Genomic DNA, 27,370 nt, shown 5'->3' on the forward strand with positions numbered 1-27,370 from the left:
CCACACTTAAACACCGCGCTCTCCACCCTCATCTCTGACCCCCCCCCTTCTTTCTCGCCTGGAGCCCATTCGCCCCTTAGTGGCTGACGCTCGTCACCATCTGGCCCTTCCGTAAACCCTCCCCCCCCTTCCGTGGACCCGGCTTCGTCTTTGCTTTCGTGAGGTGTTTTGGACTCTCGCGGAGCCCGTAGTTGTCAGGAGGCGGAGTTGTCTTCTATTTCAGGGGGAAGATGGCGGGTGTCGCTAGGTGTTACCGGGTCCCTTACAGAGTCCTGCTGGCGCCAAGGTCGGGTGAGTGTCGATGTCTGGAGCACCGATCGCTTCCCCTCCGGGCCTCGTTCTCGCGGCCCCCACCCGGTGGTCCTTTGGAAAGCGGCTGGAGAGTTGCTGTTGCCGTAGTTGGCGGGCTTGAGCCACGGCGCCGGCTAAGGGGGGGGGGGCTCGCCCTAAACGCTCGGGTGGCGGAGCGAGTGGGTCAGGAAGGTGAGGAGCCCTGCTGTGGCTCCTGCCTCATGGGCTCAGGAGCGGGCTGCGAGCGGAGGAGCCGGCCCTTCCTCAGGTCTTAGACTTGGCAGTTGAAGGGAATGCTTTGAGAGGCGTTCGTAAACCTTGCGTGAGATCAAGAAAACACAACAGCTGTGGAAAGCCATAAGGTAAAACAGGAAAGCGTTTTTTTTCTTCTTTCCCAAACGGGCTTTTCTTTTAAGAAGGCCAGCATATAAAAACACTTCAGAAAAAGAGCCTGTACTTGAAACAGAGCAATACAAATGGAGATGCAACTATGAAATCAGAGAAGACGACAGAGAAAGAAGCAATTGAGGAATTGGAAAAGATTGTCAGTGGAAAGGATGTCACTGGAGACCAAGATCATCCACATTTTTGCATTTCCAGTCGCTGTCTACAGGTTTGAAAGCTGGACAGTGAAAAAAGCTGACAGGAAAAAAATTAATTGTTTGAAATATGGTGCTGGAGGATTGCTTTGCAAATACCAGGGACTGCCAAAAAAACAAGTGGGACAAAAACAAACTAACCCTGAACTTTCCATCTTGGAAGAAGGTAGCAGGCCCACTCAGATCAGAGGAAAATAAAATAACTAACGTTCAACACCCCAAGACAAGAGAAACATCCTCCTTTGGGGATTTTCCCAGTATTTATAATTTCTATATAATTTCTAGTGATTGATTGAGCTTATATGCTGCCCATTTAGACATAGTCTACTCTGGGCAGCTCACAAAATGCAGAATAAAAACAATATCAGATAACAATTTACAACACTTACACAGAACAAAGAGAAAGAGAAAGAGAAAGTTATGTAGTGCCTGGAGGGAAGGCCTGTCTATATAACCAGGTCTTGAGTTGGTTTTTGAAAATGCCCAGCAAGGGGGCCAGACGAATCTCAGAGGGGACCTTGTTCCAGAGACTGGGAGCCACTGCCAAGAAGGCCCGGTGTCTTGTTTTTTCTTTGCAGGCCTCGCTCCTTCTATATTTTGGGGACTTTTCCTACAATTTCTTTAGTCTACCTTTATGCCTCATAGGAATTTATCTGAATTGAAAAATGGCTCTGTGTTGATTAATTTTGGATCAAAACCTGTAATTATTTCTGTGTCTTCTCTTTTCTTAATTGGGACCCATCTTTTCAAAATTTAAGAGTTGTAAATTGGTGAAGTCAGTTACTAAAAATTTGTCATCTTACCTTCAATTGGCACACAGATCATAGGAAGACACTTGGAAACAAAGTACAGTGGGGTCTTGACTTAAGAACGACTCGAGTTAAGAACATTTTGACTTAAGAACCACTCTCATAGGAAAATATTGACTTGACTTACGTACTTAGATTTGAGTTAAGAACTGAAAAAAAACCACGTGGGAGGCAGGGAAAGTGCAAAATTGGAACTTTCAGTTAACTGTTGGCCAGTGAAAAGGGTGCCTGTCTGCTTCCTCACTCCTCCCAGCATTTAGAGAGTGGATTGGGAGACAGTCTTCAGACTGCCTGGTACTTGTACTGCCTGGACTGTATTTTCCCTGCCTTCCCTGAACCTTTCTTGACCTAAGAAAAAAAGAAACAAAATATCCCCCTCTAGTGGTCGAAGGCGGAATAGCAGCTTCCCATTAGTTTCTATGGATGGAAAAGAGCAGATACGGATCAAATGGTTTTCAATGCATTCCTATGGGAAATGCAGATTTGACCTGAGAACTTTTTGACTTAAGAACCACCTTCCAATACGGATTAAGTTCTCAAGTCAAGACCCCACTGTATAATGGTCTATTAGATATTTGGATGCCAAAAATAGATAAAAGGTAAAGGTTCCCCTTGACATTAGTCCAGTCGTGTCCGACTCTAGGGGGTGGTGCTCATCCCCGTTTCCAGGCTGTGGAGCCAGCGTTTGTTCATAGACAATCTCTGTGGTCACGTGGCCAGCACAACTAGACACGGAGTGCTGTTACCTACCTTCCCACCGTAGTGGTAATTTATCTACTCACATTTTTACGTGCCTTCGAACTGCTAGGTTGGCAGGATCTGAGACAAGCGACAGGAGCTCACTCCGACTATGGATTTGAACAGCTGATCTTTCGACCTTGCAGCCCAGAGGCTTCTGAGGTTTAACCCACAGTGCCACCATGTCGCTAGGGCAAAAAATAAGATGTCCTAAATAAATGAAAAGTAAAACATTTGCATCAGCATTCTATATGTCTGGTTATTTTTGATGTTCTGATGGGCCTCATAAGAAGGCATTCTGTGAGGACAAGAAAGTAAACATTAATACCTCAAATTATACATATATTCATATAAAATACTTCAGATTATTGGTCTATTATTTTAAAAGATGATCTCTCATTTTTGTATTTTTAATTGAGCTTTCCTATGCAAGTGTTATTTGGAAAAAATCTTTGTTAATTTCAGCCAAAGGAGTACAGCACTTTCATTTTGTCTCTCACACACTCTCTACTATGTATTTTCCTACATGCAAGGATACACTCGGGCTTTCATACAGCTGTAGAAAAGTGAATGCAATTGAATTTCATGGTGTTTGTGAACCGATGTTTTCAATTCACAAGAGGCCAGGTCTTTTCCAGCCCTTTCAAGTCCATCCAATGTATAGGAAAGAGCACTGTTCTTACAGTCATCTTGTATGCAGGTAGTAGGAAATTGCATGATCGCAATTGGATCTAATCTGGCATTACTGTACTCTTCATAGTTCTATATAAAATGGGACTTTTCCTAATTCCATCGCTCAAGTCTTCTCCATGGGTCCAGTGATCCAGTACATTCTATTTTTTTCAACAAGGTTAAAATAGAACCTAAGCTACAATGGTAAAAGTTAGAAGTAGAAAGTTAGTAGCCATAATTCAGGTGCAAGAGAGGTATCCTGGCTTCTAAATAGAAATGTATGCATGCGTGCATATCTACTTGTTCCAAGAATTCCTTACTTACATTCTTGCAGTGCCTACCATTTTAATTGCTGTTGGTCTTAATGGCATGTGTGATATTTGGCTACTATGTTCTTGGCCAAGTTTGGGTAGCCATTATCATTGTCCTCTTTATATATGCCACTCAGAGACCACTGGTAATGGCACGGCTAAAATTTTTTTGTAAAGAAATAAAATAAATATGAGCTGCATTAACATTTGAACTATATTGAAGTATCTCATAAAATCAGAAAAGTTTATTTAATGAAGGTCAGAATTCTATTTTCATTTTTTTTTCATACAACATAAAGGACAGGTTGTCCTCTCAGTAGTAGTTTGTTCTAACTCACAGCCAGAATAGTTCAGGGGACAGAGTGTTAGACCTAAGAGACTTGGACTCAAATAAATTTACCAGAGTGAAATTAAGCTAACCATGTCCATTCCCTCACTATTTCTCAGCTTAACATACCTCCGGGAGTTTATGTGTGGATGAAAGGAGGTTTCTTGTGTACATACACAAACACAAACTTTCCGAGCTCTTTGGAGTGTGATAGCCTATTCATGCTTACATTCTCTTTTCTTATATTTTAGGCCATGGTGTTTCTCCATTGGCACTGCCCATTCTTCAGCAAGACCGTCAAGTACATTATGCTGTGATTCCTCATGGAAGGAGTGGTCGCTCCTCTGTCAGTGGTATTGTGGCCACTGTCTTTGGTGCTACAGGATTTCTTGGTCGATACCTTGTTAATCACCTAGGTAATGTAAGATTACACAGTATTTTAAAAATAAATTTCAGTTTCTGTCTGTATTCATAGAAAACAATCTCTGGTGGCTGTTGTGTCTGTCCTGTTACATTTTATATTTAAAATGTAGTTTTTTTTCTGCCTTCAGTATCTTCTGGAGTTATTGTGTTCTCTATAGTACTTTAACTTTTCTTTCTAGTTGTTCTTTATGTGCATGTATCTGTTATTTAATGGTTGATTAAATGGCACACTTGAGTAGACTTGTTGAATCAGTGAGATCTGATGACTCATCTCCCTTATAAAGTAGACTCATTTGAATCAATTGTGCTTAGAGGTTGACTCACCAAGTTCTCATTGATTCAGTTAGCTTACTGTAGTGTCACTTAGTATGATAAGCAGCAGGATTTCAGTCACTATTTCACTATAATTATCTAGTAAATCAGATAAAGTGTAACATTAGTTAACAGTCAGATTGAAAGTGTTTTTAATCATTCTTCCTCTCATCTCAGCAACCTTTCCATTAACTTATTTAATTTAATTTAATTTCTTCTGTAAATATGTATGATAATCTCATAATATTTTTATAAACAAATATTTGTTATTACTTGTTACTGATATTTTGAATTAACATGAACTAATTCAACTCTGAGGAAGAGAAATATGTAAGACTAATAGACAAGAGAAAAAGACAAGAAGGGTCTGTTTTCCAGCAATCTTACGAAACAGCATTTCTTGCATTCCCTTCTAAGGTTCACTAAAGTTGCATTCTTCTTCTTCTTCTTCTTGCTGTTGTTGTTGTTGTTGTCGTCATCATCATCATCATCATCATCATCATCACAGACAAACATACAAGACATACCAAACATATATGCAGGGAGGTGTTTTCCATACAATCATACCTAATATATAGTCTTGACTATATAAACCATATTGCCCTGCTAACATCTTTAAACCATATTATATTCTCCACTCTGTATATATATATGTATATATATGCATATATCGTATTTTTTGCACCATAAGACACACTTCCCCCCCCAAAAAAAAGAGGGGTAGAAAGTCTCTGCGTCTTATGGAGCGAAGGTGGTAACTTTGCCCCCACTGGCCCCATGGGGGGCAGCGTCGCAAGGGTCCGTGGGAGCCTTCCAGGACCCTTGCGACACTCCCCCACCCCCGACGGGGCCGGTGGGGGCGAAATAGCGACCTTCCAAGACCTTTTGAGAGGCTTGAAAGCCTCTCAAAAGGTCCTGGAAGCTGGCGATTTCCCCCCCTGCACCCGTGGGGGGGTGGGGGCAGCGTGGCAAGGCTCCTGGAAGGCTCCCTCGGACCCTTGCCACGCTGTCCCCACCCTCCCACGGGCGCAGGGGGGGAAATCGCCAGCTTCTGGCGAAATAGCGACCTTCCAGGACCTTTCAAGCCTTTCAAAAGCTCCTGGAAGGTGGCGATTTTACCCCCCCTGCACCCGTGGGGGGGGGTGGGGGGAGCGTCGGAAGGGTCCGAGTGAGCCTTCCAGGACTCTTACGACGCTCCCCCCACCCCCACGGGGTCCGTGGGGGTGAAATCGCCACCTTTTGGGGCTCTTCTGAAGCTTCCCAAGCCTCAAAAGAGCCCCCAAAAGTGGCGATTTTGCCCCCTCTGCCCCCCCGGGGGAGGCAGGGTGAGTCTCCAAAGGGTCCTGGAACACACCCTAGGACCCTTTGGAGCTTGGGAACTTCAGAAGAGTCCCAGAAGGTGGCGATTTCACCCCCTCTGGCCCCCAGGGGGGCAGGGGGAGTCTCCAAAGCGTCCTGGAACACACCCTAGGACCCTAGAACCCTAGGGTGTGTTCCATAAGATGGACCTCTCCATAAGGCTCACCAAATTTTAGGAGAAGAAAGCAGATTATTTTTTTCCTGTTTTCTTCTAAAAATTTGGTGCGCCTTATGGAAAGGTGCGTCTTATGGAGCGAAAAATACGGGTATGTTTCCAATCAAAACTAATAATATTTAATTCAGCAAAAGCCTTTCTAATTTAAAGTGATTCCCATAATACACTGTCTAATATATAATCTTAAATACATAACTATGTTATAGTACACATGTTTACTTTTCACTCAGCAATTTCTCTTATTGTATTTAACACAGACATTTCAAATTTAAAAGTTATATATGCTTATCTATCACCTATAAAAAGGAAAGTCCAAGGTTACTAATAGTATTTTGACCTGAATTGATCTCAATATATGAGGGGGTGCTGATAAGTATTGAGCCTTTCTCAGAAAAAAATTGAGCTAGGAAGCTGTAACTGCCACACTATTCCTCCAGGAAGTCAATGCACTTGTGACATCTGTCCTGCAGCTTCTTAAGTCCCTGCAAATAAAATTCTTCCGACTGCTGGTGTAACCACTCATCTACAGCATTAGTTGCCTACAGAACACTCCCAAACCGTTGTTCCTTTAGGTGTTTTTTTAGTTTGGGGAACAGATAATAGTCAGAAGGAACCAGGTCAGGAGAATAGGGTGGATGGGGCATCACTTGAAAGCCTAAGGAGGTCAGTTTTGCCATTGTTTCACCTGCAGTGTGCAACAGGATGACACCTTTGGAGAGCTTTCCTTGACATTCTTCCTTGATGTTTTGCCTCAGTTTCGTCAATAAAGAACAGTAATATTTTGCATTCATGGTTGAACCCTGTTGGAACTCCCTTCTTATTCCAAAAAACTGTTGCCAGTTGCTTCTCCATCGACTTTTGCACTTGGAACTTCTTTAGTTTGAGGGAGCAACTGTGCCTCCATTCCTTAGACTGTTCCTTTGTCTAAGGATCATAACAGTAGATCCATGTCTCATCACCAGTTACCAGTTTGCCCAGGAAATCTGTCTCATTTCTTGAAAATGTTTCAAAACAGTCACCGATGACTGCATACATTTCCTCTTTTGTTCGGTTGTCGAAAGTTTGGGGATCCACTTTGCTGCCAGCTTTCTCATTTCCAAGTCATTGTGGATAATGGCACTAACTCTCTCCCGTGATATTCTCAGATATATAGCAATACTTTTGGCTGATATTCGGCAGTCCTCCATGATGATGTCATGGATGGCTTTCACATTTGCAGGCACAGAGACAGAAACAGGCCTTCCACTGGGTTACTCACTTTCAACACCGAAATGGCCAGTTTTAAAATTGACAACCCAACGTTTAACTGTTGCATATGAAGGGCCACTATCACCCATAGTTTGTGGCATTTCATCATGGATCTGCTTTGCACCTTTCCCTTGGAGAAACCATTGAATACAGACAAATTGGCCAATACACCCTGCAATTTATAGCTTCCTAGCTTTTTCTGGGAAAGGCTCAATACTTACCAGCAACCCCTCGTATAACCTTAACTACATAGCTATATTATAGTACTCTATCTATCTATCTATCTATCTATCTATCTATCTATCTATCTATCTATCTATCTATCTATCTATCTATCTATCTATCTATCTATCTATCTATCTATCTATCTATCTATCTATCTATCTATCTATCTATCTATCTATCTATCTATCTATCTATCTATCTATCTATCTATCTATCTATCTATCTATCAACAATTTCTAATATTATGTTAAACATGGGCATTTCTAATTTAAAAGTTATATATACTTATCAACCATTTAATCAGAAGAGAATCCAGCATTGCTGACAGTATATTAACCTAAATTAATTATATATGTGTGTATATCTTTCAGTCAACAATTTCTATTATTATATTCAACAAGAACATTTCTAGTTTAGAAATTATATATTCTTATCTGCCACCTGTACAAAGATGGGGTCCCAAATTGCTTACAGTATTTTAACCTGAATTACTCTCTAACACCCTTTTAGCCAGTTTTGAAGTGCCATCTATAGCACTGGTTCTTAACCTTGCGTTACTCAGGAGTTTTGGACTGCAACTCCCAGAAGCCTTCACCGCAGCTCTCCTGACTGGGGTTTCTGGGAGTTGCAGTTCAAAAGCATCCGAGTAACAGGTTAAGAACCACTGATCTATAGAACCTCTTTAAACCATTTTCTCTCAGATTTACTGATTTAATCCCACTGTAATTATCATTTTTAAGCTGTCTTTGAAGTTGCATTTTTCTGATCCAGTTTCCTCCCTGTGTAATTAGTAAACTCACCTGAAATCCTGCTTTGGAAAATTTCCTAGCCCTCCAGAACAGGGTTGTGTTTTTTTTAACTACATGAAGGCAGTGGGGCATCTGCCTCCTAAATAATCAGCTCTGTCAGTGGAGCTGTCTTGTTGAATTCCATCCACTTATGTTAATTATTATTTTCTAGGATGTTCTTCAGTTTAAATAGTTTCATTGGTGTTACAGATAAGAATGTCAGACTGTGAAGTGTCTGCATCTGTTTCTAACATGCTTTGAGGTACAGAAATGCACACATATTTAGATGAAGATTTAAAAGTAACTAATAAACTTGAAATGGGTTCGAAGTCCATTGTACCTTTGACTTCTATCTTTATTAAAATGATTCCACTAATTTGTATGAGAGTCTGTGTTAATCAAAATCAGGTAAAGTCAAAGAAGCCTGATGAGGTCTACATTTTCCCAGGAATAGGTCTTTTCAAATCCTTGCAGTGAATATACTGTATTTTTCCGTGTATAAGACAATACTTTTGTCTAAAATATTTAGATTACAAATTGAGGATCATCTTATACACAGAAGTAAGGAGGGGGGAGGGATCAAAGTGCTTTGATCCCTGCTTTCCCCCTCCACTTTCTTCGCAAAAAGTGGAGTGGGAAAGCAGGAATCAAAGTGTTTTGATTATTCCTGCTTTCCCCCTTCACTTTCTTGTGAGGAAAGTGGAGGGGGAAAGCACTTTCCTCGCAAGAAAGTGGAGGAAGAAAGCAAGAATCAAAATGCTTTGATTCCTGCCTTCTCCCTCCACTTTCTTGCGAAGAAAGAAATTTTGGCTTAGAAAAGTGGGTGGTGGTGGTCTTATATATGAGGACGTCTTATACATGGTAAAATACAGTAAGACAGTTACATCTCATGGGGGGGGGTTGTAGAACAGTTGATATTTCTCTAGTGCACCTCTTTTTCATGCCATCTTCTGCCAAAGACTATATTTTAAATGTTGGGATATTTAAAGAGGGGATTAAGATGGCATAATATTTCTCTCTAAGCTAATCTAAAATGAGTTCACCTAGTTTCCTCCTGTTGTTTGACACTAGAATCTGTGATTCAGAATTATGTACTGCAGAGGTCCCCAACCCCCAGTCCGCGGCCCAGTGCCGGTCCGTGGCCTGAGTCGGACCGGGCCATGGAGACAGATCTCCCGCCCCCCTGCATGCACTCACCCCCGCACAGCTGATTTGCATATGCTTGCGCGCTCCAGCAAGCCTGCACAAACACCACACCGCCGTTCATGCATGTGCATGAACGCGGGGAGTGCCCCGCCTTCCCCAGCCGGTCTGCAGGGTGAAAAATGTTAGGGACCCCTGATGTACTGCACACAGATATTGAAAATGTGGTGGTTGTGGCATGAGTGAACAAATAAGTTTTATCATAAGCAGTTCAGATAATGTTCAGAAAAGGCTGATGGCACATGCAGTTATTATCTCTTGAAGTAACATACAGGAATCTTGGTACATTAGGAAGAGGTTGAAAGAAGTGGAAAGCATGCTGTAGTAGTGTTATGTAGACTGAGGTGGTCAATTGTCAAACATTAACTCTTTGGATCACTTTCTTCAGCTGTACATTCCAGTCTCTAATTTATAACCCCTAGTCACAATGGAATATTTTGCAAAAATTAAGACATGGTTTCATAATCTAGAAATTTGCTTATGTCCCTTTAAGAATTTAAGTCTTCCCATGGACTTAGAATATCTTACAATGCCACTTTTCATGCTTTTTAAAATATTCCCATAAAATTTATTGAGTCCTAGTTATTGTACAGATTCATTCTGAAATTCTCTTCCATTTCTAAAGTACTATATAGTTTGGCATAGGGATTGACCCAATGTGTACTTAATATACTGGGCTAAATCCAGCTAGTCCCAAGTGAAGTAGATCCATTAAATGAGTCGTATTTGTGAAATCCACATTAATATAATCCTATTAATTCAATTAACCCACTACAGTGGAGCTAAACATGGGCTTAGTCCATTGTGTCTTGATGGTGGCATTTATTCCACTTGAAAGTTGCATATATTTATAAAATCGGTTACTTTCTCAATTGTATATGTCTGATTTATTTGACTAGGTATGATTGTTTTGGTATATAGTGGCAGTTCTCGTGAGTGCTTAATATTTAGTTTTCTGTCTCAATATTATGCAGTAGTTCTGCTTTTTTAAATTTAATCTCAATATTTTTAGGGCGCATTGGTTCCCAAGTCATCATCCCATATCGCTGTGATCCATATGACACCATGCATCTTCGACCCATGGGAGATTTAGGACAGCTCATTTTTATGGTAAACTTTCCACTTTGCTCAGCTAATAATCTAATCTGATTTATGCTAGGTGTGCATTAACTACCTGCTGAGAAACAACATGTTTGATAAATAGCATCTTCATGAAAACTTTTTTTTTTTGCACATTATTTCATTTGTGCTATGGCTTGTGCTTTGATGTCTAGGAATGGGACTCCCGGGACAAAGATTCTACCCGAAGAGCTCTTGAACACAGCAACGTAGTCATCAATCTTGTTGGAAGGGAATGGGAAACAAGGTGACTCTCTGTCTCTTTTTACTAGATTGAGAGCTAATTGTGTACAGTATACTGAAAATATTTTAATGCCTTACACAGTAACCTCACATGATGGCTTACAACACATTTGGTAACAGATAGTAATATTCTAAAATCTCAGGTTATTAAAATAGTGAAACAAAAATAATAGAACAATATTAAAGTTAATAGAATAAGCAGAAATAGAAGCAGATCAAACAAAATGACCCAAAATAAAAATCTTATTCAGGCATTTCTTCATGAATGTATTCCACATGCAAGGAGAAAATACTTTAGCCAAATCCTCTTCCAATCAGAGCTTTCCTCACAGGGAAGATGTATCTGAAAATGAAACCTGGCTGTCCATGGAGGTGCAGTAAGTGAGCGAAACCCCACATTTTCTGTGTTCTGGCCCACATGTAAAGCCTCTGCAGGTACAACCAGGTCTCTTCAGAAAGAGTGCTTCCATGAAAGGAAGGTAGTGAGGGGAAGAGTTGGGCTGCTTTCCTTTTTGGACATGATAATGTTGGACATGTTAATTTCATCTAGCAAGACAGTCTCATGGGAAATAAAAAAAAAAAATAGAGCAGGTTGCTGGGATTAAATGTGATGTTAAATTTTATTCCCCCACTCAAAGGAAACTACAGTTTATATGCTCTTTTTTGTGATAACCATTCAGTGATGTGAAGACCAGGGAAAATTCTTTCCCTTTCAAAGGCTTCTGTTTAGTTTTTCCAGGGCAAAATCTGTGTATAGAGGATCGAAACACTGGTTGAAATCCTCTTTGCATAACTTACACTATGTAAGGCTTATTACATCAGCAGCATTGGTGATTTTTATGTTTTTTGTGTTGTTTTTTTAAAATTAAACATTTCTGACTACTTTCCCAAACACCCTGAGGCTTCTGTATTGGGAAGCCATGGAGGTCATACGATTGGGTGGCGAGGAGTTTTAATTAATAGAAATTGTCAACACTGATAAAGTCTTTTAGGTGACTTTTCTCCCAAGAAGGCAGCTAATTCATCCAGTGTTTCAAATCTAAAATTGGGAGAGTTGTTGTAATGGACATAGCAAATGGAAAAAAAGTCCTCATGCACTTATTTCTAGATAGGTGTTTGATGATGAGAGAAACAGACTTATCCAAGTCTACCTCATGATTGTAGTCTACCTAGCTGCAGTGAAATTTGATTCCATTGAGATTAATAGGGTTGCAGTCAGTGTATCCTCTAATTTTAACCCCCCCCCGGGCAGGGCTCCGCCTCTCTTTCTCTCATGTGACTTTGCTGCTGTGTGTGCATGTGACTGGAACAAAATGGGCTGAAAACAATTGCTGTTTGGAGGGAGGTGGTCATGCAAGCCTTCAAGGGAATCTTGCTTGCAGTCCCAGCCACAATGCTGCACCAGACTGACTGTGATATGATGAAACATATTTGGCATTGGGCAAAGGTAGCAAACATATTTTGGTCTTCTTTCAGAAACTTTAAGTTTGAAGATGTCTATGTCAGTATTCCCAGGCAGATTGCCCAGCTCTCAAAGGAAGCTGGGATAGAAAAATTAATTCATATTTCTCATCTGAATGCAGACATTAACAGTCCATCCAAATACCTCAGGAATAAGGTAGGTCTGTGATCAGTATGTATTGCTGCTCTTGTTAATAGATATTGCTGTTGTATAGCTGCATTTCCGAAGTATTAGTGAAAGAATTGTATATCCTTCATGTCTCATTTGGTAAAATAATACTTTGTCCACTCCAGGCAGTAGATTCTTCAGAATCAAAGCAATAGTGAGATTCAGCTTCTGTTTTCCAAAGTGCAACTTCACATATATAAGCAAACCTGTAGTGTTGAAAAAGCATTTCAGTGTGGGAAAAAGCACATGCGTATTTACCACAGAGAGTTGGCTTATTAAATTTTTCAGGTGCACCTTCAAGTATAGTACAAATGTTTTGGTTAGCGTAGCGCGAAAGACAAAGAATTTTTAGAAAACAGAGAAGGATTCTGGAGCAGGATGGGGCAGTTTTGAAGGAAGAAGAAGAAAAGCAGAGGCATCAGGCACACAAAAGGACTTTCATACAGGAGCAGAGTAATTAAGCAGCAGCATTGGGAAGTAGAGGTGGGTAGGAATCTTGGCTCAGAGGTTTGTGCTAGTTCATATGCGTGGCACCGCACATGCTGCACATTCCCTTCCCCCACTTCTCCGGCTAATAACCCATTCACCAATTGGAGCATGTTCCTCTTCTCCTCTTTGGCTGTCCGACCAGTTTCCATCAGGAATATGACTTTGCCTATCCTGCCTCCTTCTCTGAGCGGACGATCAGCAAAGGAGGTCGGACCAGAAATCCTGTTCTCCTGCCGGAGACTGGTTGAGCAGTTGAAGAGGAGGAGGAGAGGAGTATGTGGCAGCTGATGAGTGGGGGATCCAGCCAGGGAGGTGGGGGAGAGGAACATACAAACCAGTATGAACCTCCAAACCAAAGCTAGTGCCGATCTCTAATGGGAAGTGTGTTTTGTCCTGTAATGCCATTATCTCTTCTTGAGGAAATGTGATACCCACCAAAGGCATAGCTTTGAATGTGTTGCATTTGACTGTAAGGCTCAGAAGAGGAAGGTGAAGAAGCACAGAATCTATTTTTGTCTTGTCTGGGAAGAGAGAGAATACTAGAAGAGAATGAGTGATAAAACAGTTCATGTTGTGCAAAAAGGTTTGGATAGTCAGACCATGGTCTGTACTTTTGTCATGAAACGCATCTGGGTGGAAATGAGTCATTGTCAGAATTGGGAAGAATACATTTGGTAGTGGTCTCATAAACCTGGAAAAATAATTACCAGAAGATAAAGAGTAGTAATTGCAACTCCATCTTGGCAAAGAGGTGGTACAAAACCGCTTGGCTGGACTAAATAATAAATGGTCTCTTAGAGTTCTAAAGGGTTTTGCAAATGTAAATTTCATGTCTATAATTTTTTAAATTCTTAGTGAACAAATGATATGCCACAAGACTAGAGGCAGGCATCCCAGAATCTAAATTGCTTTGAAGGTCTTTGCATTTCAGCTACATAGCTGTCGATACAATGCTTCTTATTTTATCAGTAAGTTAAAATAACAGGATAACATTTTGATGATGGCAAATATGTGATCTGTCTACATTAATTTTTATGTACCATGTTTCCCCGAAAATAAGACAGGGTCTTATATTAATTTTTGCTTTAAAAAAACATTAGCGCTTATTTTCAGGGAATGTTTTATTTTCAGATGCAGTCATGTCATCTTCTTCTGGTTGCTGCATAATGGTGGAGGGTGGGGTTTCACTTAACTGGGGCTTATTTTTGGGGTAGGGCTTATATTACGAGCATCCTGAAAAATCATACTAGGCCTTATTTTCAGGTTACCGTATTTTTTGCTCCATAAGACACACCGGACATTAAGACGCACTTAATTTTTAGAGGAGAAACACAGGGAAAATATATTCTGAACCAAATAGTGTAATAAAATATTTAATAAACTATAACAGAATAACATTTGAACCATGTAAAGTGAACAGCAGTCAACAGTGGCATTAATATAGATCATTATCAGCCACTCTACCTATATTTTACATTTCCTTTCATCCACCTCCTCCCCATGCTTAGAAATGTCTCAGTGACAGATGAGATTGTTGTGCAACTCTGCCCAGCTACAGCTCAAGCCTATATTAAGTTAGAAATGGTTTGTCTGATTTGGCACTGCATTGAGCGGTCCCTTTTAGTTGTGTGGAGGATCAGTAGTGGAATTAAACTGTTTAACAGCTGGTTTTCCTTATTTACTTTAGGTTATGCAAAAGAACAGCAACACAAAGCTTAACCCACTCACCAGCAGTAGCACATGCTCAGCATAAGACCAAATCTCGGGTTTCTGACATAATTGAACATTTATAGCATGCAAGGCACAACAGGTTAGGCCACACAAAGCCAAAAAAACTGAATACAAACTATAGTAGCTGAAATCAGGAAGCAGGTACTGTAATCCAGTTAGAAGTCACGAGGCACAGTTAGTTTCCTTGCTGCAACACCCTTTGGAAATACATTCTCTATTAGATGCCCAGAACTAGTTGAAAAGTTTGCAAGTTGAATCCAAATTTCCCATAAAAATGCATTGAAAATTAATGCATTTTTATGGGGGGGGGAGGTCAGAAACTTTAAAAAACTTAAAAGAAAGTCACCAGGTACTGTAGACTGAGCCTTGCTCTTCACAATGCCTTGGTAGACCCCAGAACAGCCAAAAAAGAGCCCTAAACAGCTAAAAGCCAGTGGGCAGCCGGCAGCCATTTTGTGCTCTTCTCCGTTCTCTTCTCAGCTCCTTCCCCCTCCCCTCTCCCCACCTAACAGCTGACCGGTGCTGGTCTGAAAGGCTTTGCAGAGAGCTTTTAAAGCAAGTACCCCTATGCACGTTTCTACACAAGCAGGTTTCAACTCAAACGGAGCACCTTTTCACCCAAGCACAGATTAACCCAAAACAAGCAGCTTTTAAAGTAAAACTAGCAGCTTTTAAAGTAAAACAAGCACGTTTCTACACAAGCAGGTTTCAACTCAAACGGAGCACCCTTTCACCCAAGCACTAACCCCAAACAAAGAGCTTTTAAAATAAATTTTACATTTTAAAACGACAATACCAGGCAGTCCCAGGTCTCTCTCCCAGCTCTCTAACTGCTAGCAAGGAAGCAGACAAGCAGCCTCTTCACTAACTGAAAGTTTGAATTTCCCCGCTTTCCCTGCCTTCCTCGCATATTAGGTATGCTAATATCTGCGCACTGGAGGATTGTGGGAGGAACATCCAGCCCCTGATGGGGGTCCTGTGGGGCACCCCAAAACACTGAGTAGCTCTCTTGGCCTCTTTTGGGACTGGGGCTGTGCAGCCCTGTTCTGATCAGGAGGTGCAGCCGGAGGTCACCATGCCTTTGGGGAACAGGGCGCAGAAGGGGGCAGGTGGTTTAGGGGACATTCCAACTCATACTTGGCAGAGGAGATACCACAGTTAAAGTGGTTTTCCTGGGGTAAGGCTCATGTATTGCATTCTGGATGTGCTGACCCCTGTGATTTTTCCCAAATGTGGAGAAATCAACTGCCTAAGTGGGGGACTATGTTTGTGGTTTCTCCTGTTCTTTCTAGAATTACTCTTTTCTTTTTGGTCCTTGGCTATTTTCACTGCCTGCTACTATAGGCCTGTTAGCCTTGCTGGTTTTCCAGGTGGGCTGCAGGAAGCAGATCCTGGAAAGCCAGCAGTGCAGAATGGTGGGGTCCAAACAGCAAGCAGTCTCTGGTGCTAGTTCAGAGGCCTCCCAGCATGGCAGTAGGGGGTTTCTGGGTGGTGGTGGTGGTGGAACCCTTTTTTTCTGTATTCGTTCCATAAGACGCACATACTTTCTCCCCCACTATTTGGGGGGGAAGTGTATCTTATGGAGCAAAAATTATGGTAGGTCTTATCTTTGGGGAAACAGGGTATTTTTATTTTTAAGGCCTTGTACTTTGGAATGCTACTGTAATTTTAAAATTTCAGAGACAGTGTATATATAACCTCTGGATAATGTTATCAAGTGAGAAATCTATACATTATTTCATTTATGAAGTTCTGTCCGCCTTACCTCAGTGAGAAATTTACTATGTTCAAATGATTTTATGACAGGCTATTGGAGAGAACGTTGTGAGGGAGGAATTTCCAGATGTTATCATTATGAAGCCTTCTGAAATGTTTGGGAGAGAGGACAGATTTCTCAACTATTATGCACGTGAGTATACAGTAAAATGAATTAGAAGAGGCCCATTGAGTCAGTGGGAATTTGATGAGTCTACTTCTTTGTATGTTCCATTGATTCAATGATCCAACACTGACTTAATTTAGCAAGGTCTCTGTTAGAGTAGACTCCTTTGAATATGTGGAACTTATGGAGGAGGTGACTCACTAAATCCCCATTCAGTGGGCCTGCTCTAGTGTAATTTACTTCACTAAGCAACAGGATTTTGGCCATTTATTTTAAAATTTTAGAATTGGTTTTAGAAATCTTCTATTTTAACTTTTTAGTTGCAGATTTCCATTGAAATTTATCAGATATTATACTGTTCAAGTATAAATTCACTGTTAGAATGTAAAATATCACAATAGTTGTAAATTGCCACAGTACATTAATAAATTGAATGTTTGTTTCACAGTTGCAATCACAATTTTGCTGATGGGTTTTAGTATGCATCACTTTGGAATATTCTAGCATGTTTTCCATATTTTCAGTTGCTCTTACAATAACTCTGGTCCAGTATTAGTTAGCAATATTAGAAATGGGGAAGCATTAAAATCCTAGACAATATGGCCCATATAAAGCCACTTAGAGTGTTCAAGGCAGAAGCAAGATTTGAATCGGAGATCTTGCTCTCCATTTTAGGGCAGCAAGTGGCAGCTTTCCATAGTATTGGGTGGGATCCAGAGAATGAGCACCGGAAAACTAGAAGGGTTGGGACATGCTTCCAGTTCTGTTATTCTATGATTCTATACTCAGGGGAATAACTTAGGTTCCCTTTGGATTGATGCAGGAAAGCAATATTGAGTTGCGTATATTTGATTCAGTTCTTGTATATCCTTCAGTTACACTTGAGGTATTTTTTGTTTTCCTGTAGCAGCAAGGGCATCATTCTTTGATCTTCCATAGTCATTCTCTTGTTCTCCAGTAACTTGTCTTTCTTGGTCCAGACATGCGCTGGTTTGGTGGTGTGCCACTGATTGCATATGGCAAAAAAACTGTGAAACAGCCTCTCTACGTAAGTATTGTTGGAAATATTTCATGTCTGTTTCACCTTGCTTCAGAAATATTAAACCTACAGCAGATATTGATATTTTCTTCTTGAATACTACCCTGCAGGTTGCTGATGCTTCCAAAGCAATAATTAATGCAATTAGGGACCCTGATTCAAAAGGGAAAACATATGCATTGACTGGGTAAGTTTTTAAAATTATTATATAATAATTGTTCACCAACTACAATATTTGATTATGTCTCTGATTTGGTGGTGGTAGGGGACGCCATTTGGCTCAGGCTGCAGATCCAAATCAAGTCTCAGAAATCCAAAGATTTGCATCTCTCATTTACTGACATGGGAAATCTACAAACAGCTTTAACTTTATCATAGCACAGCAGTATTGGATGAAACATCCAGACTTAGATGAGGGAGTGAAGGCTGCTGTGTTTCACATAAAGGTGTGTAACTTCCCTTTCCCTTGATAAGCACTTTGAAAGTTTTTTTAATGGAATAGCCAGTAATGTTTTTTCCTCTGGCAGAATTAGAAGGCATAATGTGTGGGAGTTGAGACTGTCAAGTTCCAGACAAATAATTGCAGGGATTTTGGAGGAAATTTTGAGAATACTCAGAAAAGAGTTGTGCTTTCCCCAAGGTGTACAGTCATGCCAAGGATTGCAGACAGCATAAAAATACAAGCAAGAAGTATAGTAGGACACCCATATTTATGGGAGATATGTTCCAAAACCCTCTACAGATGTGTAAACCACAGACAGGAGTAAACCCATTAAAGAAAGTAAGAGGTGGGGGAAGGGGGAGAAGAGGAGGTAAGTGCACATATGCACTTTGATATGCATGTATGAACCACAGGCTGGGTTGCAGCAGCAGCAATCACAGACCACAACTGAAACTGGATACTGGGTCCACATGGATGGGAGTCCTACTGTATGAAAAGTTTTAAAGAATAGGCCCTACAGTTTTTGTGGAGGGAGAGTCTTGAAACAGAGACTTGTGAGAGAGAATGATTTCTGATAGCTGAGAGAGAAAGAAATTGGGGTTATTTGCGTCTGCTTACTTTCACTTTTTAAAAAAACTTTTTGGAGGAGTGTATGTTAATGAACGAATGTGAATGAAAGTACTGTACTGTATCGCAGAGATGGCACGAAGTAAAAAACCTGAAAAGTTTTAGAATATGTTTGGAGGCGTGAGAAGATTGGGGGAAAATGTTTTGGCATAAGAGCCAATTTGGGAGTGATCCTGGAAAGATCATTCCAGCAATGCCTGAGGCTAACGTCCTGGAACAGCATCAAAGACAGAGTGGGCAGAGTCAAAGCAAAGAGATGAAGCTGGATGTAATCCTTACCATACATCACTTTCCTCAGCATTGAGAGTTTTACCCTGAGGATTTCTAGGGCATTCTGAAAGTAGATTGAAAGCAATGCACTCACACTATTTCTGGTTACCTTCATTCCTAAACCTATTTAAATTATCCTATCTGTAAGTTCAAGGGAGCCTACAATGAGGTTAAAGCACTCAAGCAAGACCCAATTTGTGTTAAAACACATCCTAGGCACAGGAAAAGGCCACTTTACAGAGCATATGAATAATAGAATTGTAATGGAAAGACAGAGTCTGACAGGTGGCTCCTTGGGTAGTGAGGTGTTCAAAAGTTAAAAACAGCACCTTTAATTGGAACCTGATTCAGTAAAGATGCCAGAAAGCTGATTTCATATGATCATGTTAATGTACACTCATTAACCTGTACTGGGGATCAGTCTTACATCATGCTTCAGGTGTAACACTGACATCTTCTGAAAGGCATTCTTAAAATTAAAATGTGATGGTGATTTTTGCCTCCCTCCCCCCCCCCATTTAACAACAAAATCAGAACTATGTCTTTGGCCTTCCTAGTGCTATGTAAATGAAATTAAATAAATGTGGAAGTGAGGGAAATAATACATGGTTTAAAAACGAGGAACTCTCTCTATCTGTAGTTTATTTGTAAGCCTTGCTCTGGTACCCTTCTAGTGTTCTTGGACTGCAGTTACCATCTGCCCCAGCCCTTATCCCTTACCAATACGCATGAAAAAGGGTAGCCAAATCGGATTTGAATTCTCCAGCCAATTCATTTTCTTACAGACTTTCTTTCTGTCATAAGTCAATAAGTTGTGGTTGAGAACTTGCTGCTACCAATACTTGGTTGCTTTGTTCCACGTTCTAAGTGGAAAGATTTCTATTTCGTACAGCTGGCATTGCATGTTGAATGTGAACGTTAAATTAAAACTTAAAACAGGATAGTGACTTTAAAAATACTTTACATTATGAGACATTATGTAAGGACTGAGGTTGAAAATGATGTTCACATGGTATATCTCCCTAGTCTTTTACTCATTCCTATCATATAGATGTTTGGAGTCTGTGAACTGATTTTGTTTTTTCCATAGCCCTTACAGATATCTCCTCTATGACATGGTACAATATATTTATGGATTGACCCACAGATCTTTCTTTCCATATCCGTTGCCTCGTCCTCTCTATCTGTAAGTCTCATCTCTTCTTACTTGACAAATGGTTACTTTGTAGAATCAAATGTTACTCTTTTATGTCAGACCTCTCTTGGAGAAACATACCGTGGAAGGGCCATTGTGCAAGCAGTTCCTCCCTTTGGTGGGTTGTCCTTTGCTTGCCTAGTTGCATACTGATTGTGGAATCAGGCATGCAAAGAACAGTGCAAGGGACTGCTGCATGATTGCTGCTGTGCATACAGTTTCTTGTGACAAGATCCAGGCCCTTGCTTTTCATGTTTGCATGTTTGCCTTTCACATTTTGGCAAGGTATCCATGAATGTGTTAAGATGTCCTTCCCTCTTGGAAGGCAGGAATCTTGCCCCCCTCTTTTTGTTGCTGCTGCTTAGTAGCTGTGATCCTTGCCTTCCCCACCTCCTCCCTTTTATTAGCCCAGATTTTCCCAGGGCATAGGAGTCTCTCTGTGAATTTTCCTTTTGTGCTAATTCCCTCAATTTCTTTTTACAATTTTTTTACAGAAATTGGCAGACTGTTCTAAAGCATTTTGTGCAGTCCATTTCTGTTCTTGCCAAGTTAAAGTAGAAAAATGAATGAATGAATGAATGAATGTAATTTTAAAAAAACAGGTGGAAAAACCATTTCATGGACAATAGCTAAGAAATATTGATGGAAAACATAGTATTTTAACTTGGGCATGGTGAAAACTGGGGAACATCTAGAAAGAAATCAAAGGCTTGATCTTTGCTGCACAAGAACAAGCACTCCAAAATAATGCCATGAAAGCTAAAATTCAAGGAATTACAGTGGTGCCTTGACTTACAAATTTAATTGGTTCTGTAATGATGGTCGTAACTCGAAATGGTCGTAAGTCGAAGCACCACTTCCCATAGGAATGCATTGAAATGCAATTAATCTGTTCCGACCGAAGGAAAAACAATAACAATAAAAAATACTGCAAGACCCATCGGAAACGCAATTAATCCGTTCTGGCCAAAGGGAGGAAAAACCCAAAAAGCAAACAAACCCTGCAAGACCCATCGGAAATGCAAAGAGAAAAACCCAAAAAGCAAACCTCTCTCCTTTTTGAACACAGTGAGTCGAGCAGAGATGTCCAGCGCTCCGTCTTGCCCAGTAACCCTTGACTCCTTTCAGCCTGTCACGCCTGATTCTGTGGCCAGAGTGCTTGACCGCTGTCAAGCCACCACCTCCTCCTTGGACCCTTGCCCGGCCTTGCTAATCAAAGCAGCCAGGCTGATAACAACAGAACGGGCCACTGCAATAATAAATGGGTCTTTCCTTGAGGGTAGGTTTCCATCTGCCCTGAAGGAGACACTCATTAGGCCCATAAGAAAGAAATCTAATTTGGCGGCGGACAAAATTGGCAATTATAGGCCCATTGCCAGTGTTTCTTTCATGAGCAAAGTGGTCGAGAGGGTGGTGGCTGACCAGCTTCAGGCACATCTGGATGAAACAAATGCCCTGGATCCATTCCAGTCGGGCTTCAGGCCGCGCCACGGTACAGAGGCGGCATTGGTCACCCTGTACAATGACCTGTTGAGGGAGGCCGACAGGGAGAAAATATCTTTGTTGGTCCTCCTCGACATCTCGGCGGCCTTTGATACCGTTTACCACAGTATCCCCCTGGGAAGGCTCTCCGAGTTGGGAATTGGTGGCTCGGCTCTTGCCTGACTCCGTTCCTTCTTGGGGGACCGTTCCCAGAGAGTGCAGCTTGGGGAATGTGTCTCGGCCCCGTGGAGTCTCAATTGTGGGGTTCCACAGGGGTTGATCATCTCCCCAATGCTGTTCAACATCTATATGAGGCCGCTGGGTGGGGTCATCAGGGGATGTGGCGCATCGTGTCATCAATATGCTGATGACACCCAGCTCTACATCTCCTTTTCACCAACTGCAGGTGATGCCATCCTGTCCCTCCAGCACTGCCTGGAGACCGTACTAGGATGGATGCAGGAGAACGGGCTGTGGCTGAACCCGGACAAGACGGAAGTTCTGAGCGTGGGTGGCCCCGTGGTTGGCAGCTTGGGGGACTCTCTCACGTTTTGGGGGCCGACGCTGGCTGCGAAGAGTGGAGTCCACAGCTTGGGCATACATCTGGACCCGATGCTCACCATGGAAACACAGGTGGCGTCGGTAGTCCGCACCGCCTTTTTCCACCTTTGGCGGATTGCCCGGCTGTGACCTTACCTAGACACAGGGGCGCTTGCTACCTTAGTACATGCGCTCATAGTCTCTAGATTAGACTACTGTAACACACTCTACGTGGGGCTCCCTTTGAAGCTGATGCGGAAACTTCAAGTGGTGCAGAATGCAGCGGCCAGACTCCTTACTAGAGTGAGGAAATACCAACATAATCTCTCCTACTCTGGCCATGCTGCACTGGCTGCCCATCCGTTTCCGCATTGACTTCAAAGTGTTAATGCTTACATATAAGGCGCCTGCTCCCACCTAGATCTACTCGGATCACCCGCACGAGCCAGGAGGTGAGGCTGAGGAGCCTAACACCGAGGGAGGCCCGGAAGGAAAGGACACGAAACCGGGCCTTCTTGGCGGTGGCTCCTCGCCTCTGGAATAACCTTCCTCCGGTTATTCGTGCGGCCCCTACGCTGGGCACTTTTAAGAGTCAACTAAAAACATGGTTGTATGTTCAGGCCTTCCCTCCTGTCAATATTTAATTCTTTATTTTTTCTTTCATTTATTATTTGTTTTATTATTGTATGTGTTATGGACTGTTTGTAAAATTCTTATGTTTTATCATATACACCTTATTGGAAGCCACCCAGAGTGGTCGACCAGACCAGATGGGCGGGATATAAACCAAATAAATGAATAAAAATAAATAAATAGAGACTGCAAGACCCATCGGAAATGCAACCCCCCCCCCCCCAAAAAAAACAGAGACTGCAAGACCCATCAGAAATGGAAAAAGCAAAACCCAAAAAACAAATAGAGGCTGCAAGACCCATCACAGCATAGAAACATAACCCTATCACCCAGCCCAAAATCACACTGCAAAGTCCACCCATAACAGCCAGTTTTTAAAAAGCAGAAAGAAGCACATTACCTTACCAGGCAGGCCAAAGGCTCCTCCGAATGCACACACTCTAACATCTGGGGTGAAAGAGCTACAAAGAAACAGTCTCTTCGCCACCAAGTTAGCAATTTGAATTCGCGCCTTTTTCCCTACCTTTTTTCTGGTTGTAACTTGAAGCTCCGGTCGCAGGTCGAAGCAAAATTTTGTAGTCGGAGGTGGTCATGACTCGAAATGGTCGTAAGTCGGGATGGTTGTTAAGTCGAGGCACCACTGTAGTGTAAACAGCAAATATCAACTCTGCCAAATAAGAAAATAAACTATGTCACATCTCATCTCTGAATGTTTAAAGACTGGGCAGACTACAAAGCTAGACACCATAGAGTTGCAAAATTAATACACTGGTCGTTATGTAAAAGAATATAATATGTCAGCATCCAAGAGTTTGTGGGAACATGAGGTAGAGAAGATATCAGAAAATGACAAAGTTAACATCTTGTGAGATTTTCAGATTCAGACAGATAGAAACCTTGAGCATAATATACCAGACATAATAGTATTAGAACAAAGAAATATCTGGATAATTGACTTTACAATTCCAGAGGATGCTAGAGTTGAAGATAAAGAATTGGAAAAATTAACAAAATATAGGAACCTGGTAATAGAAGTAACTCACTTGTGGATGAAACACATTTCAGTGGCCCCCATAGTCGTCACGGCATTGGAAACAATGCTGGGGGGTTTTACAAAATATTATAACCAGCTGCAGATCTCTGAAATAACACCATCAGATATGCAAAAATTGTAGTATTAGGAACAGCATACATACTACACTAATATTTAACTGATACTTAGGTTTTGGGTTATGTCTTGTATCTGTTGTATGGGTTAAAGACTGTATTTTCAAGTAATAATAATATATAATGTTGGAGTGAGGTGGTTGTGTGACTCCAGCTATTCTCCACCCCACTGTCTCACAATGTCAATTTATGTCTGCTTTTGGATGTTAGGTTCTGTTTACTCAGAAGCAAGATACTGCAGTTCTGAGCAAGATGTTTTAAAAGCAGACAGGGCTATATTCATTTTATGGCATGACCTCTGTAATCCTATCTTTTAAAATGCAGCGCTTCCCCTCCCCCACAGCAAGCTGTAATTCTCAAAACAAGCAAATCAGAAATTTAAAAAACCAGGCATCTTCCCCAACCTGCAGGTGACTTCTCCCTCTCTTCTCAACAGGTTAACATCATCTACCAATGGCAGAATCCAAACTTTTGTATTGGTTCAGTCACTTCAGTCAAACATGCATGATCATTGATTGTAAAAGGGGAAAAGATGACCTAAGGCTGCTTCTGTTCCTTTTGTTCCGACAGGGAAAGAGATCAGCCTGCATTTCACGCGGGGAATACAGAAATCTGAAATCCAGTTGGCCTTTTAGTTTCCAGCCCAGGAATTATATCTTTCTATAGTTTTTTTCCCCACCTCTTCAGGTAGTGTAGTATAGATAGTTTCACAATTGCAGTTATCTGTTTGTAGCTTAACTTCTCATTTTAGCAGAGTTTCTGTATTCAGGAGATTAAATACTAGGTGGGATTTAATTTTTTTTTGTTTAAGTAGACAGAGGGAGACTGAAAGTCCATAAATGAATTGAAAAAAATCCAAAGTAGACTCTGATTTGAATGTTATGGTATCCATCTAAATAATACTGTTCAATTTTTTTGTTTTGAATTGTAGTTTCCTTGCAAGATTCTTTGAGAACGCGTTACGTGATCCCTGGACATCAAGAGACAAAGTGATTCGAGTAGGTGCCAGATTGCAAAATAATGAAACAGAAAATACAATTTACTCAAAATATCAATAATGATCAGTATAATAAAGTAAATATTGGCTGGTTGCAGATTTAATTCAGTATAGATATAATTGTGTCAACAAATTGCCACAAATCAATGAGTTGCTGCTTGCATTCCTAGCTGGGCACAAAGTCATGCATCTGTCACATAATCAGAAGTGACAGATGCAATTTACTAATTTCTGACAATTTGCCACTTCAGTTTATGCAGTTCCATTTATACCAGTGTAAATCTGCAATAAGATTCTGGCCATAAATTTTAAATACAGAACTAGTTGATCCCTGATGATTTATGGGGACAGGGTTGAAAAAAACTTTCATGTTTTTTCATATATAAATGATGTTCTCATAGAGTATATATTAACTTGGTTAGGGTAATTTATAATTTTGCCTCAAATGGTGACAAAATATGTATGTAAAATATGTATGTCAGTTGAAAGGCAGATCAAGGAATAGGGATGCAACCTGTACTGGATGGGGTTACGCTTGCTTTGAAAATACAGGTGTGTAGCTTGGGGGTTGCCCCTGGATTAATTTCTGAGTCTGAATACCTAGGTTTTGACAGTGGCCAGGAATGCATTTAAAACTGGTACACCAGCTACAACCATTTTTTGGAGAGGTCTGATCTGACCATGGTGGAACATGCCTTAATTGTAAATACATGACAAAAATAAGATGTGTTCCCTTATTAAACAAATAAAATTCTGCAAGGTCATTTGGAGGTCAAAAGCCAACTTAAAATGGAAGGACAGTAATGAGGAAGTCAATCTTGCCTGGTGAGTGAGGAAATTCTACAGGCTAGGAGCAGTCAGGCAAATATCCAACACACTTGTATTTTGATATATGTCCTATTTGAAGCATCCTTCTAATTTGTGGAGGTAGATGAATAGCCAGATAATGGTGTTTTTCCTCTAATTGCTTTGGTGCAAAGGAAGCCACTGATTGTTTTTACTGGTTTACTTCGGATTAATGCAACTTGGTGGCAAAAATATAAGCTTTGTTTTTGTGTGGAAATTAAAAATTAATTTGTGTTCTCAGGGAAATTCAGATACTAAACTAGAGGGCAAATGCTTTTTGAAACTAAGGACAATTTCAAAAGCAGATTATGGTGTGGCATTGGGGGAGGGGGAGCTCAGCTGTTTTCAGAAAAAGCAAATACATCTTGATAACCAAAATCTTGAACACATTTAATGTAACTCTTGGCTTTTGTCTCTGATCTTCTGCAATTAAAATGATAACTTTGTGTATAGTATTTTTAATTGAAAAAATGTAATTTTGTTGGACGAATTTGTGATGCCTTAATCTGTTACTTATTTTTATCTTAAAAGTTCCACACTACAGACAAGAGGTTCCCTGATCTTCCTGGGCTGGAGGACTTGGGTATTGTCCCAACTCCTATAGAACAGAAAGCTATTGAAGTTCTGCGACGTCACCGTACTTACCGCTGGTTGGACACTGAACTTGATGAAACACCACCAGCCAGACCTGTCACAGACATGTAATAATGATTGACATTACTGGAGCTTTGGGGCTCAAGTTACATTGATATTTGTGTGAAGAAATCTGTACATACCAAATTAAATTCCAACATAAATCATGTAACCTTTATGTCATGATTGTTGCTAGTTTTATTTGCACGTATGAAGTGAATGTGATTCTTCTGTACCTCTTGTATCACATGGTTGTTCACTGCTCGAATGTGTCCTTACTGTTTTTTTTAAATTCATATATTGAGAGAATTTGACCTGATGGTGACTGTGTAAAAAAGAGATCTTGGGCCTGTGATGGAAGGCGTGAGTGGCAGCTCACTCTTTAGCTGCTGTAAAAAGGGCAAGTTCTGTTTGGGCCGTAATTTGAAAAAAAAATCTAAATTAAAATGCCAATATAATACCGTTCTTGTTATGTGTCATAACACATGGCAACCCTAGTAATACCTTCAAGGTGTGTGAGATATATAAGGACTGGTTTTACCAATGCCAAGCTGGTTTGATAGCTCTATATAGAGTTCAGTTCTAGGGATGTTCCATTTGTTGGTGTGTGTTTATTTGGACTCATAATCACAGAGTTCTCCATTCTGAGAGGTGCACCTGCCAGACCACACCAAAATTGTGCTCACCTGGAAAATAGAGGAAGACTCCAGGACCAAGGACCAACAGCAAACACCAGGGCAAGCAAGCAAACATTCTGTTTCTAATAAGCAGCTACAATAAAAGTTGGTTTTCCTTGGGCATGCAGGCTTCTAGTCCAGCCTTTCTTCAGGTGAGCACAATTTATGTGTGAGTCTGACAGATGGAACTTCCAGAATGGGGCATTCTGTGATTTGGAGTAGGGGGAAAAACCCAAACCAAATGGCA

General features: G+C 40.9%; 1 protein-coding gene and 1 pseudogene across 2 annotated transcripts; both read left to right on the plus strand.

The window, feature by feature from the left end:
* Positions 1 to 48: 48 nt before the first annotated feature.
* NDUFA9 (NADH:ubiquinone oxidoreductase subunit A9) lies at positions 49 to 26,906 on the plus strand. Of its 2 annotated transcripts, XM_020809251.3 has the most exons (11): positions 49 to 291; positions 4,000 to 4,164; positions 10,494 to 10,591; positions 10,756 to 10,847; positions 12,320 to 12,461; positions 16,500 to 16,602; positions 17,556 to 17,623; positions 17,725 to 17,801; positions 20,044 to 20,139; positions 24,902 to 24,968; positions 26,345 to 26,624. In XM_020809251.3, exons 1-11 carry the CDS (start codon positions 231 to 233, stop codon positions 26,516 to 26,518), a joined length of 1,143 nt encoding a protein of 380 aa, XP_020664910.2. In that variant the 5' UTR covers positions 49 to 230; the 3' UTR covers positions 26,519 to 26,624. The 2 variants fall into 2 exon arrangements, with proteins under 2 accessions (XP_020664910.2, XP_072857044.1); XM_073000943.2 differs by lacking the exon at positions 20,044 to 20,139 and having other exon boundaries at positions 110 to 291; positions 26,345 to 26,906.
* On the plus strand, positions 15,823 to 15,975 carry LOC140707883 (U1 spliceosomal RNA; annotated as a pseudogene).
* Positions 26,907 to 27,370: the final 464 nt, after the last annotated feature.

The sequence above is a fragment of the Pogona vitticeps genome, chromosome 5 (assembly GCF_051106095.1).
Source record: "Pogona vitticeps strain Pit_001003342236 chromosome 5, PviZW2.1, whole genome shotgun sequence".
Classification (NCBI taxonomy): Eukaryota; Metazoa; Chordata; class Lepidosauria; order Squamata; family Agamidae; genus Pogona; species Pogona vitticeps.

Coding starts and splice junctions, on each gene's coding strand:
- NDUFA9 (XM_020809251.3), top strand. CDS start 231: ATGGCGGGTGTCGCTAGGTGTTACCGGGTCCCTTACAGAGTCCTGCTG. Junction 292..3,999: donor CCTGCTGGCGCCAAGGTCGG/GTGAGTGTCGAT, acceptor CTTATATTTTAG/GCCATGGTGTTTCTCCATTG. Junction 16,603..17,555: donor ATTTCTCAACTATTATGCAC/GTGAGTATACAG, acceptor TTCTTGGTCCAG/ACATGCGCTGGTTTGGTGGT.